The sequence below is a fragment of the Thunnus thynnus genome, chromosome 4 (genome assembly GCF_963924715.1).
Source record: "Thunnus thynnus chromosome 4, fThuThy2.1, whole genome shotgun sequence".
Taxonomy (NCBI): domain Eukaryota; kingdom Metazoa; phylum Chordata; class Actinopteri; order Scombriformes; family Scombridae; genus Thunnus; species Thunnus thynnus.
The window spans coordinates 33,892,170-33,912,317 of record NC_089520.1 but is presented as its reverse complement, the minus strand read 5'-3'; the positions used below and the strand labels follow the sequence as shown (position 1 = coordinate 33,912,317).

The 20,148-nt window shown below is 37.1% G+C and overlaps 1 protein-coding gene across 2 annotated transcripts; it reads left to right on the top strand.

Annotated features, from left to right (window-relative positions):
* The first annotated feature begins 9,328 nt into the window (after positions 1 to 9,328).
* LOC137182128 (p53 and DNA damage-regulated protein 1-like) lies at positions 9,329 to 18,699 on the top strand. 2 transcript variants are annotated; one of them, XM_067588426.1, is made up of 6 exons: positions 9,329 to 9,489; positions 12,189 to 12,304; positions 14,134 to 14,209; positions 14,791 to 14,859; positions 14,998 to 15,078; positions 16,297 to 18,699. In XM_067588426.1, the coding sequence occupies exons 2-6, from the start codon at positions 12,221 to 12,223 to the stop codon at positions 16,377 to 16,379; spliced, it is 393 nt and encodes a 130-aa protein (XP_067444527.1). In that variant the 5' UTR covers positions 9,329 to 9,489; positions 12,189 to 12,220; the 3' UTR covers positions 16,380 to 18,699. The 2 variants fall into 2 exon arrangements, with proteins under 2 accessions (XP_067444527.1, XP_067444526.1); XM_067588425.1 differs by lacking the exon at positions 9,329 to 9,489 and having other exon boundaries at positions 12,148 to 12,304.
* The last annotated feature ends 1,449 nt before the right edge of the window (positions 18,700 to 20,148 follow it).

The following is a 20,148-nucleotide window of genomic DNA, read 5'->3' as shown; positions in this document are numbered from 1 at the left end:
AATTAAATCGTTTACTAAAACGGCTTTAGATGAAAGAGATCTAATGTTCAAGAGTCCACATTTAATTATCTTATTTTGTTGTACTATTGCAGTAGTGGTTTTAATTTTTACTAGATTTTCATGAATGACTCTTCTTTTGTTTACTTTGGATTTAATTGATTTAAGTGGTCGGGGGACAGACACAGTCTCTATGTGGTTTTGGGTGGGTAACTGCTCTAATGGAAGCGCAGAGAAGCATGTAGGACTGCAGCTCTGCCTCCTGGTCTCAACTCTGGGTTGTATAATGACTAATGTTTGCACAGTGTCGAAACGTTATTGTGCTCCAGTCCCTTTTGCTCTCTGAATGTATCTCCCTCACTTCCTATTTTTTTGAGCTTCATTGTATGAATTTGATACCAGTAATAAAGCAGAATGAAGCTATTTGATAATAAGGTGACTCTGACTATTTGTTTGATGCTGCCTGAGTTTTAGGGAGCTTTAGGTTTTTTTTACACACCTACCCTGTTTGGTTCCATTCAAAAGTGTACACTTGACAGTGTTCAAACCAGCCTTAACTAACTGAACTACTTGCAAAAAAAAAACATGGTGTTGACTAAACAACAGGACCGAGACCATCTGAACATTGGTTCAGTTTGATCCAGTTCCAAGTGGAATCAAACTGAAAACAAAACAGACCAGGATTTTGTGGTAGTATATTTTAGCATGGTTTTGTTTTAATCCATTGCTAATTCACATCTATTCTGTTTCTCAAAACTGACAATCCTCCTATTATTAAAAAAAAAGACTGTCTGTTGGCATCTACGTCCGATCAGACTCATACCTAGCTTTATGGCACTTACTCGTGTTGTTCTCTCCTGACTAGAACCCTGCTTATGTTGTATCAACTCTCAGATGATTTGCGTAGAAGTGTCTGCTAAATGAAATTGTAAATGGTAGTTGATAACGATAAGGAAAATAAGGTCCTGATGTGGAGACAGGATTGTTGTCCTCTGCATATGTCAAAGCGCACCTTTATGAACCATGGCATAGAAAAAAGCCATCTTGTTGATTAAAAGATTCCCTCCAGCTATGTGAATGATTGATGAGAGGTCTTACACTGGAGAGTTGTAAGTGTTTTTGGTGGGCTGAATGGTGGAGCACTGGGTAAACCATTGTTGCGCTGCTGTAGTGCTGTTTCATCCTGACTGTCCGTCAGATAAGTGTTAGAAACTTGTAGAAGTCAAACTACTTAGTCTAAAAAGATATTATATTGAAATCTGTACTTAAGTATAGTTGCATAAAAAAAACTTAAAATATTAAATCAGTTACTTCCATCTTATAGAAAGCCACTGTAAGACTATTTGCTGGGCTGATGTTTTCTTCTGAGTTTCAAACTACAAAAGTATTGCAGCTGTTAAGAAAGTATTGTCAAATTTCTCGTCAACTATACACCAACTATACACTTCTGAATACATTTATAATACAATCTTCACGGTTTACAGATTGGCTGGGTATTAAAAGAATATAAATTGGTCTTTACATCTTTAAATTAAAGATCCATACAGTCTCTATTCATTTGTACAGTTTTACACATCTCAGCAGTTCTTTTGCAAATTCATCTATTTACACAACAACTGGAATTTGTTACAAAAAGCATTAAAAGAGGTGAAAAGGTGGAGTTTCCACATGGCTCAAGGCTGGCAACAAGAAGGGAGGCCACACACAGACATATCAGTCAAAAAGTAATTTATTCAACTCAAACAAATAAACATATTCACTAACTAGTGGGTTGTGTAGGTAGGAGAGACATCAGTTGTGTTAGCAATGTGTGAGATGAGTGAAAATATGGTGTAAAGTGTGTTGGCAGCCCAGCCCCGCCCAGAAACAAACCCCTCACCTGACAGCACAAACTACAAGAACACAACAAATACATATAAATAACAAGAACCACCCGCACCAAGGACTACAGCCCTCAAAAGTCATCATGTCTGCAGTTCTAAATGTTACTAAGTCATTCATATTGAGTCTTGGGTTTCTCAGTTTCTAAAAAGACATCAGACATTTTCAATGTCAATATATTCTTATTAGTTTTAAATATGGATTACTACTAGTATTCCATCAACTCTTCAGTTGTTTATGAATAGATTTTGGTCCAGATTTCCTGCCGATCTTAGAAGATGGATGGTCCAACAGTTCATAATGATAAGATGAGAAAGATAGGCGTGGAAACACGCACAGTGGAAAATCACTGAGTACCTCCCTCTCTCTGCGCTGGGCTCTTCTTTTGGACCATGTGAGAAACTGCAGCTCAGGAAGCTGGTGCAGGTGGGGTGTGTCAAATGACTCAGTGCAAATGAAATTGTTAGTATTTTGGTAGAAAATGGGTTGCTGGCTCCTGAAAACAGACGTGTCGGAACCATATATGTTTGCGGTGATTTTATCGACAATATCAAACTTAACATAACAATTGAATAAAGGTTCAAATATAGATAAACTATTTTAATCAAACGTCATAACAAAAGAGGGAAGTTGGCATTAAAAAGTCTGGAGGCCTAACTTTTGCACAGAGGGAAGACTGTGGATTTTGGCCCCATCACTTGAGATTCTATAAGGCCAACAACATGTTTCAGTGTTTTGGCTCCGACTGATGAAACCTACAGAAGTGCCTCTTATACCCGACTATGGGATCTGTTCTCATCGTCCACATTATCAGCGAGTAAAGACTCTTCTATCACGGTTCTTTTCACACCTTTATACCATAAAATAACTTGACCCAAAGTCATCCTTTTACATCATTGTACACCTCCATTATTTAGCCTGCCATGGTTTTAACAAGTATCCTAACTGCACAAAGTGTTGAAGAAACAAATATATGTACATGAATAAAATATGTCCTATAATATGTCATCAATTATGCTTCTTTAGGGATTCATGTTTGCATTTCTTCCCTCAAGTCATCTTGATTGAAAGGTGTCAAATAGTCAAAATAATATTACTCTTCTCTGGCGCTGTGCCACATTTCCACCCAGAAGTGGAAATGTGGCACAGCGCCACGTCCTTGTCTGATTAACCAGAAACACGTTATACAATGTGTAGAAAATGCGGAGGTTGTTCAGTTCAAATAGACTTTGTTTCTTCAGGGAAAAAAAGAAAACAGACATTTTCAATGTAAGATTATTTTATTCGTTTTAAATATGGATTACTACTAATGGTAATCCATCAACTCTGCAGTTTATAAATTCTGGTCCAGATGTCGTGCCGATCTTAGAAGATGGATGGTCCAAGAGTCCATTGGGGGAAATCCCCTGTTCAATTAAAGACCTCATAAGATGAAAGAAAGTTTGTATTAGTAAATGATTTAGGAGTGGCAGCATGAAATAGATAACACAGTAACCATGGTGATAACCGTAACCGCAGAAAGGAAGCAGCGATTATAAAATGTTGGTTGCACTAATAAATGAGAGAGACAGTTAATAAAATCTAATAACAGGCAAAACACTTAATCCATGCACTGAACCCTGACACATAATTCATTTTATTTTATTATTTACTCATTTAAACAGCGACAAAAATCCATCAAGGTAAAATTGTTTGATTTGGCTACTTTAACTTTATTTTCATGATGAAATCACTAGCAGCATCAAGACCACCTCTAAGAATCTTGATGTTCTTTGTGAACCAACATTTGAACCTCATACTACTAAGCTCATTCAGTCTTGTTTCTTTCAGTTTAGAAATATTGCAAAAGTCAAACCTATACAATCAGACAAAAATATGGAACTTCTAGTGCACACCTTAATCTTTTCTCATTTAGACTACTGTAACTCCCTCTTTACTTGCATCACTCAGTCCTCTCTAGCTCATCTTTAGTTAATGCAAAATGCAGCTGCAAGACTGTTAACAAAAACTAGTCCTCAGTCAAACATCATCTCAATTCTTGCTCCCTTCACTGGCTTCCAGTAAAACACAGAATTGACAATTGACTCCAAAATTTTACTAATTATGTAGAAGGCCTTGCACGGCCTGCACCCTGCACATACAGCAGAGATGTTGAGTCCCCACTTTAGCTGTTGGTCTGCACTCCGATCATCTGATGAAGGTCTTTTATCTGTTCTCCGTTCCTATATTAGATCCAGAGGTAACTGTGCTTTTGTAGGTGTTGCTCTTAAAGTTTGGAACAGCCTTCCCCATTCAGTCAGATCTACTGAATCTGTGCTTTGTTTTAAGTGGCTGCTGAAAACTCATTTCTATAGATTAGCCTTTTTATAAATGTGTTTGCCTGTAGTTTTAGCTCCATGAACATTTACAAAATCTCAGTTACATAAAATATCACAAATCACATAACAGAAAATGTTGCATTACAAAAATTTACTGGCGGGACCTGAAACAACCTTCGTAATAACTGACAAACTAAACATCATTCATTCACTGAACAAAGATTATAAAATCAAAATGCGCATTTCTCACTAGAAATGTTATCAAAATGCATTTTACTGCCGAAATTATATTAAAATATTGCATTTTCTACTGAGGATACCCAGATAGCAAAATTAATCTGGCCATACTTGGACCATATGTTTTAAAATTGTATTGTATTTAATGGGACCATGTCCTGCATGGAACATAAATGTTGACATTTGATGTACTGCACCAAATTTAGCTAATTTTCATCCACAGTCCCTTACAATTAAAACATATAACAGCACAATAACAGACAGTATAAAGCAAAAACCACACAGGACACATTATACAAAATACAAAGCTACACACATTAGCACATCACATACACCCACAATTTCAACTAGAAATTCATAATATAAGATTGTCAAATTAAAAGCAAGATTATTTGAGATTATATGAAAAGACCATGAGATGAAATTTAGATTCATAATGATAAGATAAGAAAGATAGGCATGGAAACACGTGGAGAGTGCTGTCAATTGGGTTGAGATCTGGTGACTGTGAAGGTCATAGCGTATGATTCACATCATTTTCATACTCATCAAACCATTCAGTGAACCCTCGTGTCCTGTGAACTGTGGCATTGTCATCCTGGAAGAGACCACTCCCATCAGGATAGAAATGTTTCATCATAGGATAAAGGTGATCACTCACAACAACTTTGTATTGATTAGCAGTGACCCTTCCCTCTAAGGGGACAAGTGGACCCAAACCATGCCAGCAAAATGCCCCCCACAGCATAACAGAGCCACCAGATCCCCTCACTGTAGGGGTCAAGGTCATTCAGACCTGGACCACTGGTCTGTATACACAAAAGCACATTTGCACACACAAAGATCACAGTTTAATCTTTACTGAAAATGTTTAGGTAACATGTTGAACAACAAGACACAAACATATGGTTTTACTGAAAATCACAAGTTTTTGCCTTTGTTAAATTGATGGCATTAATAAAGTTCAACATTATTTTTAATTTTATAATTAATTTGTTTGATTTTGTGTCATTTTTATATCAGTATTTAATGGTAGCACTATTTGCCCGTAGAGCGCTCAATTTACCCCATCCCCATGCTCATTTTACCCCTATCTTGGGGCAAAGTGTGCCATAGGACTAACTTCTAAACTTCTAAAACTTCTAAATCCATAATAATTAGATAGCTTGTTTTAATTTCCATGGGTACACAACAACCTGAGGTATATATAGAAACTATTGAACGAATGTGACTTATAATTTAGGCTTGGACACACGGTGTTCACAGTGGAAAATTACTGAGTGACTCTCAATCTCTGTGCAGGGTGCTTCTTTTGGAACTTGTGCCAAAAAGAAAAAAAAGAAAGTAAAGCTGCAAGCAACGTTGACCGGGCCTTCGCGCCCTTGCGCACGTCGGGCCGTGGCGCAATCGAAGGGCTTCTGTGACGGGCATGTAGATGTCTTCAGACCCGGGTTGTTTTCAGACAGTGCAAGAAGGAGATAAACATCACTTCCTTTGTCCACTGTTTTGCCCGCTGTTGGGGCTGCTTTACTGAAATTTCGTGGGGAGCGCTATTCAGCCAGTTTGCATCACTGATGGAATATTCAGGCCGGGAGTCATAGTCATATCAAACATGTAAAGTTTGGTGCAGAATGGAGCATTTACAATAAAATTATAGCAACTTCCTCTGTCATGGTGAAACATCAAATCTCAACAGTGTGAGGATGAGAATTTTCTGCAGGGTGAGACATGGCTGCCCTGCTCACACCTGTGTCATAAAAATCATGCAAGTTTTGCACCCATTCACTTGAATTTCAATTAGTAAATTGAAAACCCTTGATGAGTTTGTGTGTAAAACAAATTAATTTCCTAATTTTCATCAAGTCTGTTTTTAGGGATGTAAAGACTTTTAACTTGGGATGCACGACATTGGATTTTTGCCGATATCCGATATGCTGATATTTCCAACTCATTGTGGCCGATTGCCGATGCCGATATATGCACATATTTTTACCAGCTGGCTGAGGAGGCGATTATGTACGTAAGCATAGATTATACTATGATCAAGAAAGACAATATATGAAGGAAGAACTTAGGAAGACTGGAGTTCAGTAGCTCAGCATTCAAGTTCTTCCCTCATATAGGCTATAGTCTTTCTTGATCATCAGTACAATATACGTACAATATATATGTGTAATAGTCTCCTCAGCCAAGTGGAAAAAATATGTGCATATATGAACATCAGCAATTGGCAAAAACGACTCAAAAAGTAATCGTGTTAAATAATTGTGATCCAATATTGAACAAGATAATCGTGATTATGATTTTTGCCATAATCGAGCACCCCTAAAAACATAAATTGTGACTTACATACACACACACACACACACACACACAAAGAGTTTAAATATGTATGTGATAAATTGTAAATATGTATGTAATGAATTGTTTTCTTTAAGAAACTGTTACTTGAACATTTTTTAGTGTGCTCCTAACGTTATATGTATGCTCCTAATTTTTTTCATTTAGGAGCACATGTACTCCTTGAAAAAACACACCCTTTGGGCTCAGGCCCTAAAAAAACTAAACAAAACTACAGCACAGGAAGCTTTCCATTGAAGACTGGTGCCAACGCCCAAGGCACAAACAGGCGGGGGGAGTGAGTCATTCAAATGATTCCGTACAAGGCGGAAGGGCAATACTCGGACTAGACAGAAAAGAAAACCCCCAAAACAAACAAACAAACAAATGATTCAAATAATCCCACAGCAAGAGCAGCTAATGGACCACTGATTGCAGTGTGCACTGGTGTGTCTTAGTGAAACTCAGTTAGTGATAGCTGGGAAGTTAACTATTTAACTGGTTAAGGTGGGCGAATGTAAAATCTCAATCTGACTTTCTGTAATAAAAATTTTTATTTTACTCATTTTATTGTCATTCCTTAGTGACTTGCAGTGGGTGTTACATGTGCAATAAACATTTCAGTGCAGGAGCTGCTCGAAAAAAGCTGATCTGTCTTTTGTGCAGAGTCACAGTGTTATAACAGAAGGACTTGCAGAGGTTTTATTCTGAGATAAGGCTGAATTCACACTGTGTAATATTTAAACTCGCTTTCTGTAACACAACCCTGAACTCCTTATTGACGATACCCTTAGAATAGCTTTTCCTAATACAAAACTCCTCAAAATATATGTTACATTGCCAGTGACAACTGCATCAGTCGACCAATTATTCTCCAAACTGAAGGTGATCAAGACCCAGCTTAGAAACAGATGTGGAGAAGGAAGGCTCTTAGATCTTCTGTTGTCCATTGAGAGGGACATCTTATTTGACCATAACAAGGTCATTAACATTTACAAACTCATGGTGAAAATAATTCTCCTTTGATTTTACCGATCTTGCTTCTAGCTCCCCTGACAAGACTGCTCAGCTAATTCTCAAACTATTAATAGTTTTTTGTTTTTAATAGTGGTTGAGAAATAAACATTTAAAATGTTACACATTCCCTGTAAGTTATTATAGAGATGTTTGCAAAATAAATGTTAAAAAAGTAAACTCTTTTTAATACAGACGTGTTGTTTTTTTTATATTCTGAATCACCTTATAAAATGTTAATCTTAATTGAGGATGTAGCCTTTTTAACCAAACATGTGTCATTGTCCTCTGCTGATGGAGGCCCATTGAATGTATCAGGTGCCCTTTATATTTTTTCAGCCCTGCCCCTCTGACAGCCTGAGTCCACCACTGTCAACATCCTCTTGTTGTGGGACAGTCAGTGTCTTTTGAGTTAAAGTATCTGGTGCCTCAATGAAATCATTCGTATCCATACCAGACACTTCAAGACCTAACAATGTATGAGTGTTTACAGTCTTCTTTTGGACAATTTTTCTTAACAGAATACTTTTTTTTACTTTTCTTGCCAAGTTTTCTGTAAAGAATATGCCTGAACTATCTGGATTGAAATAGGCATACGTCTGCAGAGTTTTGTTACTCCTCTGACTTGTGACTTTGACTGCAACGATAGAAAAGATGGAATCACCTTCACAACTGGCCCCAAATGGTCGCAGGTCTGAGACATTGCAATGGAAACACTCTAAAGGCTCAGACTGTTGGGCTTGTTCTGAGGATATGTGTTTATCCTGCTGCTTTACACTGTACGAAGGACTCCTGGATGCTTTTGGTGACAGACATTGTAATCAAAATGACTCCTGCAGTCTTTGCTTGTGTCGTCTATTTTAGGCAACCAAAACAAATTCCTTTTTCCTTGATGAAATGAATCTTGTCCCAGTGTTCACTTTATATTTAAATCTATCCAGTCAGTGACTACTTTGTGAACAAAGCAGACAGTTGTGAGTAGAGGAGGACTTGGTCTTGTTTCCTGTTCATTATTTATCTAATAGGAGGGTTCCAGGAGTTAAACTATCGTGATGGGCATCACTCAGGATGTGTATGAAGGAGACCATGAAAACTTGAATTCACTCTCAATATATTTATTTGATAATGTGGATTGTAGAAGTGTATGGGGAAAAGCAAGGGGGGAAAAAAGACACACATGGGTCTATATCTGAAAGAAAAGAAATAAGATTAAATGAACACAGAAAATTATTCTCATATCTTTAAAAAGGAAATATTGTTTCAACAAAACTAAGGATGAATTGAGGTGCAAAATAAACTTCTTACCAATTCTGCCACCCTGTGTAGAAGTGAAAGAATGAATGACAGTGAGGGATGTGTTTAAATAGGACTAGAGTGCACAGGTGAAATGAATCAAGATAATGAAGTGTGAACCAGCCAACCAATTAGTGAGAAGAAAAAGGGACGGCAAGAAGTCAGTTGATGGAAAAGGAAGTTGAAAAAATAAGGCAAAATTAGTGAATCTTTACAACATTATTATTAAAGGAAGGAGTTATGACTCCTCCCTTAACTGCAGTGACATGGTGTCAAAACTGCTTCCCTCTTTCCTTTGCTTTATGTTAATAGCATTGGAGGCCTTAGAGCAAGTGTGTTGTGAGTCTTGAATGGTGCCACAAAGTGGATCTCAGGCAATTTTGACTTGTTTTTGGATGAAGGCTAAAAGGTCAGTAAACACTGCTCTCTGACCACGGCGCTCTTGCAGATCACAAGCAACATTTCTCCATTTTTTTCCTTAATTTGTAAGAAAGTTTCGAGATAATGCTCCTCATGTTAGATAGTAAGTCTAGTCCCAGAAACAGGGAGAATGATTGCAACACTTTAATGTCCTCACTTTTAACAGCTGAGAAACTTTTCCATATAAGCAGATGCAATATTGTGTTTTCAGTGTTCTGCAAGAAGACTTTGCTCTGTGGTATCCCTGCTCTGAAGGCCTTAACTAGTTCACTACGTCTCTTGGCTGCCCCCTGGTGTAATGTTTGAGGAAGAGCAAACAGTCACTTCAATTAGTTGTCTTCTCCTTCACTCCATTTTAAAAGCTTTGATGAAAGACATGTAATGAAAAGGGTCTTCATCCATCATCCATCCAAAATCCAAGTGAATGTAATAAGTCTAGTGATGAGGGGTCCTTCCTTTGAGTCCAAGGGTGTTTTTTACCTTATGTCGTGGCCATTTGTCATGAATCAAATTCAAATTTAAATGAAATGCCACTGCCACCGACACACATGGCATGTGATGTACGCAGGCAAAAGAAGTCCATTGTCTATGTAAAGTTTTGCATTTCTGAAGGCTTATTTCTTAAAAACAAGCAAGCAAACAAAAGAATAGATATATACAGTATATAACCTTAGATGCCCATAGTGTTATGTAATTCACAAAACAAAATAAAAATAACAAAATACTACTTAAAACTAAATACATTAAACAAACAGATAATTAAACTAAACAAATAATTAGCAAAAAAGGAAAACTATCAAAATTGGATCTATATAAAGCAAATTTCTAGAATAATCAAACAATACTAAACATCATTAGTAAAAAAGACCAAACTAGCTCCTACTTTGTTATTGTGGATAAATGTCTCCTCCATACAGGTAATTTTACCTTCATTTACTACAAAAATGTACATTTTACACAATCTTAATGATAATATTGGCTGTGGTACATTTATTAAACATATTATTTATTTGATTCTGTTTCATATCAGTCCATTTCTTAAGATGTGTCAAAATATACCTACTCTGCAGTGGAAGTACATTTATTCAAGAACTGTACTTAATTATAATTTTCAGTTACTTTATAGTACTTTATTATTGTACTGTGCTACATGTCGGGGGGGAATATGAGTTGTTATAAGTTCCACCAAAGAGACATTTCCCCTCTAAACTTCTCTTAAAAGACAAAGAGGTCAAATGATCAGTATTTTGATACTTTAAGTGTATGTGCTGCAGGGCATTTACTTGTAATGGAGTATTTTCATATTATTGTATTTGTACTTTTACTTAAGTAAAGAATCTGAGTACTTCTACCACTGTAGTGTATAATCCAAGGACATGTTTCTACTTTCTTCTTGAAGAAACACATTTCTATTAACACACATTTCTGTCACGCACATTCACACATTCAAGCACACAGTGTGTGCACAACAGACAGTGGTGGGAAACAGGAGGATGACATTCAACAAAGGCTTGGATTCAAACTATGGACCTTGTTGTTCATGGTCAGCACCATAACCTCACGACTACCAGGACTGTTGGTAAAAAATTGTGAACCTATCCTTCAATTCATTTTGCAAATTTTAAAATTTTAAAAGACAGAGTGAAGGACCTTGTAATTGACCATGGGTTATAGTGAAGCAGTTTCCTCACATTTAAGATGTGTTTCAATAAGCCTGAACTGTCAGGAACCTTCTGGTGACCTCTCTGAAGTTTTCAAACTCTTAACTTAACTATTATTATTATTATTATTATTATTATTATTATTATTATTATTAACTCCACCAATTTTCATCAGTGACAGTCAGATTCCAAGTGACGACTTGCACATAAAACTAGATCATGTCCTTTAAATTTCAGGGAAAAAAGTCTTTTATGAGATATAAAGTCTTTTAAAGCTTGTGGCGCCATCTTGAGGCAGAACATGTCCCTAGATTTTTGCAGCAAACATAGAGCTTGCTTGTGAGCACACCTCAAAAAACTCCAAATGTGGTGTAAAACAAAGAATTACAAAAGACATTATAAAAGGTCACGTGAAATTTGTGTTTTCACGTGTTGAATATATTTCCGTAAACACTATGTAAATTTTAAATGTGAAACGTACTTCAGATATGATAACTTTACACTGTTTGCTGTTTTTGTTGGTGTGTTTTATCTAAGGGGTGGAGGTGAACACGTAAGCCTACTGTATATGTTATTTATTTCTTTTATAAGAAAAGTTGACTTTGGGTTACACATCCCAGACAAAGAATGAAAGTTTCTTTCTCCTTTAATGCAGTTTTGAGAATCTCACAGAGCTTTGTGTGCACACTTATTAATCATAAACAGATGCATAGTATAGATGTTCACATCACAAAATGTTCGTGTAAATAAGTGGCAGAGAAATGAAACTGCTAAAATACAGACAACTTCCCACACTTGATAGGTGTATTATTGCTATTTTTGTTTATGACGAAGAAGTATCCTAGTCCTACTGTTGTATCTTCCCATGCTATATATGGTATGATATAATGTTATGTTTAAATGGTAAGTTTCAACAACATAAATCCACGTGATGGGGCGTGTTTGCTGTAATTAACGGGGAAGACAGAATGGAGGATATTTTATGCAGCTCCATCGCGGTCCTTTCTGTTTCATGTTGTTGTTTCAGCCCGAACGTATTTTTAGAGCAACACAAGCATCATGGACGCTGAATCACAGCGTGTTTTGGAATATTTATCAGAAGTTGAGGAGGCAGCTGAGGATGTTCTCACCTCTAAACAACAGGTAGCTGCTTATGTGGTAACGACACGCTGTTAATAACGAGCAGAACATGGCTTTCTTTATTGTTATTTTGTTCAATAAAATCTATATTATTAAAATGGATCACTGAATTTTTTACTACAGCATTAAAATGCTCTTACATGTATTTGTTAGTGATAAAAACAAACAATAAAACATATTGTAATAATATGACACTCTGGAAGAAGTCAGTCTGCATAATGAACACTCTCAGTTTTGATACTTTAAGTACATTAGCTGATAATGCTCTTGTACTTTTACTTAAGTAACACTTTGAATTCAGGACTTTTACTTGTAATGGAGTATTTTTAGACAACAGTATTTCTACTTTTACTTAAGTAAAGGATGTGAATACTTCTTCCACCACTGGCCCTGTGTCAAAATCTAGTCTACACACCTTTAGTACTTCAGTCTAAAATTGTGCTCACATTGTGTATTTTCCTAAATAAAGTTGTGTTTCATCAAATAACCACAAATTACCAGACATACAGAAAACCTGGGTCAGCTAGACATGCATACAGTTATACACGTGTTAAATAGAGAAATAATAATATTCCACATCAATTACAGCAAAAAAAGTGAATTATGTTTTGTACTAAAATGAGTGTACTTTGAATAAATAATATGGTGTCGCTTTATTGTGAAGTATTCAAACACAGTTATTCCCCAGTGTGTGTAGAGTGGTGGGTATTGTTTGTTTATGCAAGATTGATTTATTGTTTAAAATACAGTTAAGAGGCTTTATCAGAGGGATGTGGTGAGAGAAGGCACTCAGTGTGTTCGTGATTGACAACGCTAACATATTTAAAATACCATAAACTTAAAGATCACAGTATTACATAGATTTGTCTTCATAATATAAACCTCCAACTGTTAGATATGACTGTTGTCTATGACTCTGTGATCGTGTTTTAAGTAAGTAAAGTTAATTTAATGTAACACCTTTCACAGAGCAGGTCACAAAGTGCTTCACAAGAGTAAAATTGTTTAAGAAATAAGACCATAAAAATAATACATAATATATAAGATACAATGAAAGAAACAAATAATAAAACATAAACAACAACTTACTTAAAAACACACTAAAAACAAACACTAGACACTATAAGGCAGTTTGAATAAATGAGTCTTCAGCTGTTTTAAAGGCATCATCAGAGAGTGCAGATCATGTGTCTGTTGGAAGAGTGTTCCACAGTGTTGGAGCCACCACTTCAAAGGCACCATCACCTCTTGTTTTCAGTTGAGCGTGTAGGACAACCAGTAAGCCCTGGTCAGAAGACCTAAGTGACCTACTGGTGATATAAGGACAGAGCAGGTCAGAGATGTACACAGGTGACTGACCTTGCAGGGCTTTATGTGTGAAAACCTTAAAATGAATCCTGAACCTGATGGGAAGCCAATGTAAAGATAAGATGGGTGTGATGTGAGTCGTCTTGCTGGACCTGATCAACAGCCTTGCAGCAGCATTTTGGAACATTTGTAGACAGTCCAGGGACGACTTGCTGAGGCAGGTATATATATATAAAAGCGTGAATAATCATCTCTAGCTCAGGTTGTGATACAACAGACCTGAGTTTGGTAATGTTTCTTAAATGAAAGAAACATGAACAGGTTAACAATTGTATATGTTGATCGTAGTGCATAACCTGATCAAATATAACAAAATATAAGGACCTTAGTCTTTAAGCATAAATCCAGACAGTTAAAAACATATATTGCTTGTTTTAATTTTTCTACATTCTGAAATGAGTAATCTAGTGTACTGTATTGTTGTGAAAACTAATGTTCTCTGTTGATTTGTGTTGGTATTTCAGATTGTGGACCTGGACTCAAAGAGAAACAGGAACAGAGAGGCATTGAACGCACTGAAGAATGAGCTGTCAGATTCAGGTGAGTGAGCAATCATGACAGGATGCTGTAATATGGATGTTTCAGTCTGTCACTCATGGCTTAACTTGTGAGAACAATCATTACAGTGATTTCACAGTGGAAACAACAGTGTAGTATCATGATGTGAGTCAGGTGTGGAGTTGTATATTGATTGTAGATGTCGCTGTATGTGAAATGATACTGAAAAGTAAACTCCAGCGATTTTACACATCAATATGTGTTCCTAGGTGTTGGACAGTACTACTGCATATGTGAGAGAGAGTTGCATAAAGCCTTTTGTCACTGGAGTCAGTGTTTGTTGAGGCAGAAGACTACAAGTTAGACAATGACAAAAGTCTGGTGGTGTGAAGTTAGAAAGCAGTGAGGTTAGCAGACCTCTGTAGCTGCTCATCTCTGCTGGAGGCTAGCAGCTCCAGGCTACATTAGCTTCTACTTGCATAATACATCTGACACACAACTGTGGGTGGTTGAGTTGCATAGTGGGTAATGTAGGCACTAGGTTTTGATATGGAAGAAGAAATGTGTTAGGAGTGCAATGCTGAATTGGTGGAGAACTGTTTTAACACTGCTGTCATTTGCAGAGAAAGTGAAGGTTTGCTTTGGAAACATCAAATTTCCCAAATCCAAGACAAGAGAGATGATTCAGAAAGGTAAAAGTGTTCATATCTAAGTACTGTATATTGGATAGATTTCCAGTATACATCTGAATATAAATTGATATGTTTTACATGTCGTGGCTGAATGTGAGGTCATTCTAAACTCTTGTGATCTTTGTGTTTCATCTGTAGACCAGGAGCAGCTGGACAAGGAGATCAATGACCTTCGCAAAGGACTGAAAGCAAAAGTCAATCGTCTTAATGAGATGCAAGGTATGAGGAGCATTTTGACTGCAGTAGAGTTCAGTTGGTCACGCTGTCCTGTTTCCATTACAATTATGTATTTAGGTCATTTAGAGACTTTGTAGAAGTTTACAGCCTGTCATGCTGTCACTTTGCATTACTCTGTGTATAAAGACGTGGCTAAAAAAACCAATGGTTCAGCTGACAAAATGCGAGTCGACTCAGGGACTTCTCGACTGATGTATGGACTTTTAGGGGGCAGACCTAATCAATACCTCTCTCAGGTCTGTATGTTAAACATGGAGCTGGAGCCAGGAGGCAATTAGCTTAGCATCAAGGCGGGAAACAGAGAGACACAGCTCGACTGGTTCTGTCCAGGTTCAGAAACACACCTACCAACATCTCTAAAGCTCACAATAATAAGCAAGTTGAGCTCAATAATGTGACACTGTCATTAGTCATGTGTCCCTGCAGCCTTTTGAAAGTGTTGAGGTTTTTGTTGAGTGTGTCAGAGAGGTTTTGAATCAGCTCAGTGTTGACTTGTGAGCTTGTAGTTGTGGTGTTATATTGTCCAGATGTTTCTGTTGAGCAACTGTTATCATGAGTTGATTAAACTTTATTCCGATTACAACAAAAGTTGGTGAGCTCATAGTGCAACAGGATGAATGATAAATATCGTAGCAATGACATTTGTTTTTATTATATGTCAAAAGAGATTAAACTTCCAGTTACTGGAGATGCAGATTTCACTCGTTAGATAAACTCAGGCAGGATGATCAAATAAGTGCCTCAACAGACAGGATATTGAGATGATATCTGGAGTCTTGACCTTTAAACCTTAGTGTTTGGAGAAGAAAAACAACTGTTATCCCATATGGAATATTTCTGCAGTCTTTTTTCCTGTAACTTGTGTTTATAGAGAAAATAGTTTTCTGATAGATCTCCGATTGAAGCTGATGTGTCGTTAAACTCCAAACATCTCCCAGTGGTTCAGTTGTTGGAAGAGGAAGTGATAAGTGAGTCCAGTCTGCATTCAGTTAGATATATATAGACTTGGAGGAATAAACAGGGAGGGGTTGCAGCTCAGTACTAACTCCGCTGGTAAACCAGTTGTTATGCAAGTGGAAACATTTCAGCTGCTATTATTTCGTGATCGATACCTCCTCAGGACAAGTCAAACTCTGAACATTCTCCCAGCAGTCTACTGTAAGGTGACCATGATGTTTGTCTTTCTGTTTCTGCTTGCAGGAAAACCAGAGCTGAGAGGCTACAACCTGTCTCCTCTGTCCACTGATGAAGTCAAAGCTATCAACAGTCTTTTAAAGAGGTGACATAAAGTGCCAGCCTCTGGAGGACACAGTAAATGATCACTTTGGACAATCAACAACATGCTTGCAGTTGTATTTTCTTAACCTGAGAACAGTCAAACATTGTATTATGAGTGTATAAAAGTACAAAAAGCAGGAAAGGAAGTTGTTCCCTCCTTCCTGTGATTTGGTGAAGTTTCACTCCAACTAGTGATGGATGAAACTGTGTCATTTTCTACAACAATGTTGATATCTGTATATATTGTATTGTGATATAAAGTTTCAGCATAATCAATGTAGAAATTGTAAAGGGATAAAGTATTAAGACAGGAATGCCTTATTTTGGTTCATCAACTAAGGAAATACTTGAAAAAGAACTTCATAACATTGACGCCAATGAATCCAATTAAACAGTCCTGATCAATGATTTACGCCACTGCTCTAATGGTCTAGTTCACCCAGAGATTTTAGGATTGTTGTAAATCCATGATAGTAGACAAATTTATATCAACTGACAGATTATGTTGTCATATTCACCACCCCAACTCCAACTCTGTTTAGCCATCTTGATAAGCTGTCTGCTTTGAAACCAGAGCCAGAGGAAACCTGCATCTGTAGAAGCCGAGTGTGAGCACAGCTACTCTGTGTGTTCAAAGCAGTGCTGATGTTATTTTGGAGTCTTGTCTTCTGTGTTTAATCTTGCAGTTTTATTTTTGTTTCTTTTAGTCATAGCTGGTGCTGTGGCTGCTGTGCTCTGTAGCCACTGGCCTCACCTTTGCAGCTAGCGTTCTAGTTAGCTTACTGCTAGCCACATCCACAGCAGGTGCTGTTCCAAAATAATGAGAATTATTCCAGTAATGTAATTGAACAGCACATTTTTATGGAAGCCCATTGCATTCACCAAAGAAAGCAAAATTGACTGTATGTCATAATTATGACTTTGGTATTTCATGATTATGACTTACTATCCCATAATTACAAGATATCAGCTGTTAAATTGCATTCTGTGATCCATCAGATTCTGTGACCTGATGAGGAGTTTCAGCTGCAAATGTCTTTATCAAACTTTATTGAATGCTTTATATAGATGGATGGTTGTTAGACTAACACATTCTGATATATTGGATGCATTTCAGATCCATGACTTTGTATCCATGAAGCATCTACAACTGAACGACTCTGAACAGGTCTGAGAGCTTCCTGTCCGAACAAGGACTTCAGATGTTTAGATGTTGACTTATGAATTGTTCTGCTTATTATTTTGTCTCTCTTAATGTTTCATACATAAACTCTTGTGCAGGATACTGCTGCTTTATTTCATGTTCATCAATACATCAGCCTCACATACATAACAGCATTACATCTGGACATGTGATTGGTTATTCACTCAAGACACAGAATACTTCACAGAATGATACCATCTGAATGATACCATAATTCAGTCTTTTTACATTTGACATTTCTCATAATTACAAGATCAAGATGACACAATTACGAGATACCTTTCCCGTAATTACGAGATCTTTTCTTGTAATTATGAGATAATAAGTCATAATTATGATACTGAAATCATCATTATGAGATTTAAGGTCTCCAGTATTTTTCCTGCGGTGAGTGTAGTGGGCTTCTGTACATTTCAGGGGAACTGGGTACATTTGTTAAAGGAAAGCTACGGTTTTTACTATTTGGGTTTTATTTTTGTAGCTTTGGATATTTACATGTTTTACTCACCAAAGTGATCTGAGAGCATCGCCCAAAAATGGTTCAGTAGGGAAACAAGCTGAGCAGTCAGTGATCTTGCAGCTTTTAAACAAGCCAAAGCTTTATCCAAATTATATGAACCAATTTATTTAGAGGTCAAACTGAAAGTGAGAGCAGCCCTGATGTTGCTAATCTGTCTTTGCTCAGGCAAATGTGAGTGTACACATTAGTTCAAAGTTGAACCTATTTTTAGCAATACTATCATGACCAACACAACCGAGGACCAGAGCTCTGAAGATCAAACCCAGGTTGTAATAAACTATAGTGTTCCTTTAAGCAATGTTAATAACATAGAAGCTTCTTGCTCTGCGGGATTGGACAAGAAACGATCTGACATGACCTGACATCCTGTCTAGTTTGGGGTCCAGTGAAAATCAAGTCAGGTGATGTAAAAGGCCACAAGATGGCAGCACAGTGCAGGTGTACAGCAGAGAGACTGATATGATTCACTCACTGCTTCCATCCACAGTCTCTACTAGTCATCAAATGCTCTGGGATTACTACTGCATTGCTCTGCAGACAGACTTGTAATGCACACCAGCATTGTTGTTGTAAAGTTAATAAAATCCTTAATAACCTCCAATGTCTTCTCAAGATGTGAATGTTTTCATTATGTTTGGAAATGAATGACTTGAGTAAATGTTCTTACGTCTATGTTTCGTCCCCAAGTTTATGTAGCATCTAACCTTTAAATAAATGTATGAAATATGTTTATTATTTTTTATACAGCCAGAGAATGCATTCAGTATGTGTCTTTGTTGCCTCTGTGTTTTTTTTTTATTTTTTATTTTTTTTAGATGAGACATACCATACATCTGTAGTCACTATCTGAGTGATAAACAACCGGTGTGCTGCCCTTAGGGGAAATAAACTGTAAATAGGTGTATTGTGGTTTAGTTTCCTCAGTCTGACATACCATAGAGCATGAGAAGACATGAATAGCCTCAGGCAACGAGAGAAAGGGAGGGACAATGACTGTCACAGAGTAGGATTGTTTGTGTGTGTGTGTGTGTGTGTGTGTGTGTGTGGAGGTGTTGGTGGTTTCGCTTCACTGTCTCCTCAGACTATGCTTGCGTGCAACCCCTCTCAGACCTGGAACAAGCTCTGAATGATGAATTTATGAGTCAAAGGATGGGAACCTGCTGATTGTCTCAAATGTTGGACAATTATCACAAACAAGACACGCAACACTGCTGCTATGTTAAGAAAAGTGACACTCAGCATTTGTCCTCCACTTGTGAAACTACAAATCAAGACATAAATTGATGATTGATGATACAATGAGCTACTTTGCCTCCACTAGACTACAAGAGCAGAATTATTCACGCCCAAGAGGAATGAAAATAAACCCATAAAATATGTGTAATTGTCGTGGGTTTGACAGTGTGAAGATGTATCAGTGGCTAATATGGCTCTCATTGTGCTTTAGCTGTATTGACATATTAATCTCAGTTTGAAGGTCAGATGCCCTTATATGTGCCAGAAAGCAGGGATATTGCTGCAACAGTTGGATTAACAAGCTGTGTAATAAACACATCCAACAGCTGTCACTCTTTATATGCTATTCATTTCAAAAATACAGACTCTAAACTACCCGTATAGAGAGTTTTGGAGTTTTCCTTGGCATGTTATCAGTATATATGTGTGTGTGTGTGTGTGTGTGTGTGTGTGTGGCTATGGTTCCTTCCAGCTGCAAGACTGAATTGTTTAATGACCTTCTAGAGAAAAGACCTCATTTATCTGTCAGTCATCTCAATATGCAGAGATGGAGTAATGATTTACTGTAAGTTATAGGCGGTTTATGAGAGTAGAAACCTCAGAGTATGCACTGTTGCAGAGCTGCAGAGGAAAAGTATTAAGAAGACAAATCTTTAGGAAATAAGTAGAGGGTCCGATTTCACATGTGTGCAAGTTGAGTGGAGGAGACTTCAGTACTCATTAGTCATTGAGAGGGTGTAAAGTAAGAAGTAGAGAGTGTTATATATCTTGCTGTTCCCATTAATGTCAGTCCAAATTTGTTCCTGCATAAGGT

Excerpts from the sequence above, each read along its gene's own strand:
- LOC137182128 (XM_067588426.1), top strand. The coding sequence starts at position 12,221 with ATGGACGCTGAATCACAGCGTGTTTTGGAATATTTATCAGAAGTTGAG. Across the intron at positions 14,860-14,997 it reads AAGAGAGATGATTCAGAAAG|ACCAGGAGCAGCTGGACAAG; the intron begins GTAAAAGTGTTC and ends TTTCATCTGTAG. Across the intron at positions 15,079-16,296 it reads TCGTCTTAATGAGATGCAAG|GAAAACCAGAGCTGAGAGGC; the intron begins GTATGAGGAGCA and ends TTCTGCTTGCAG.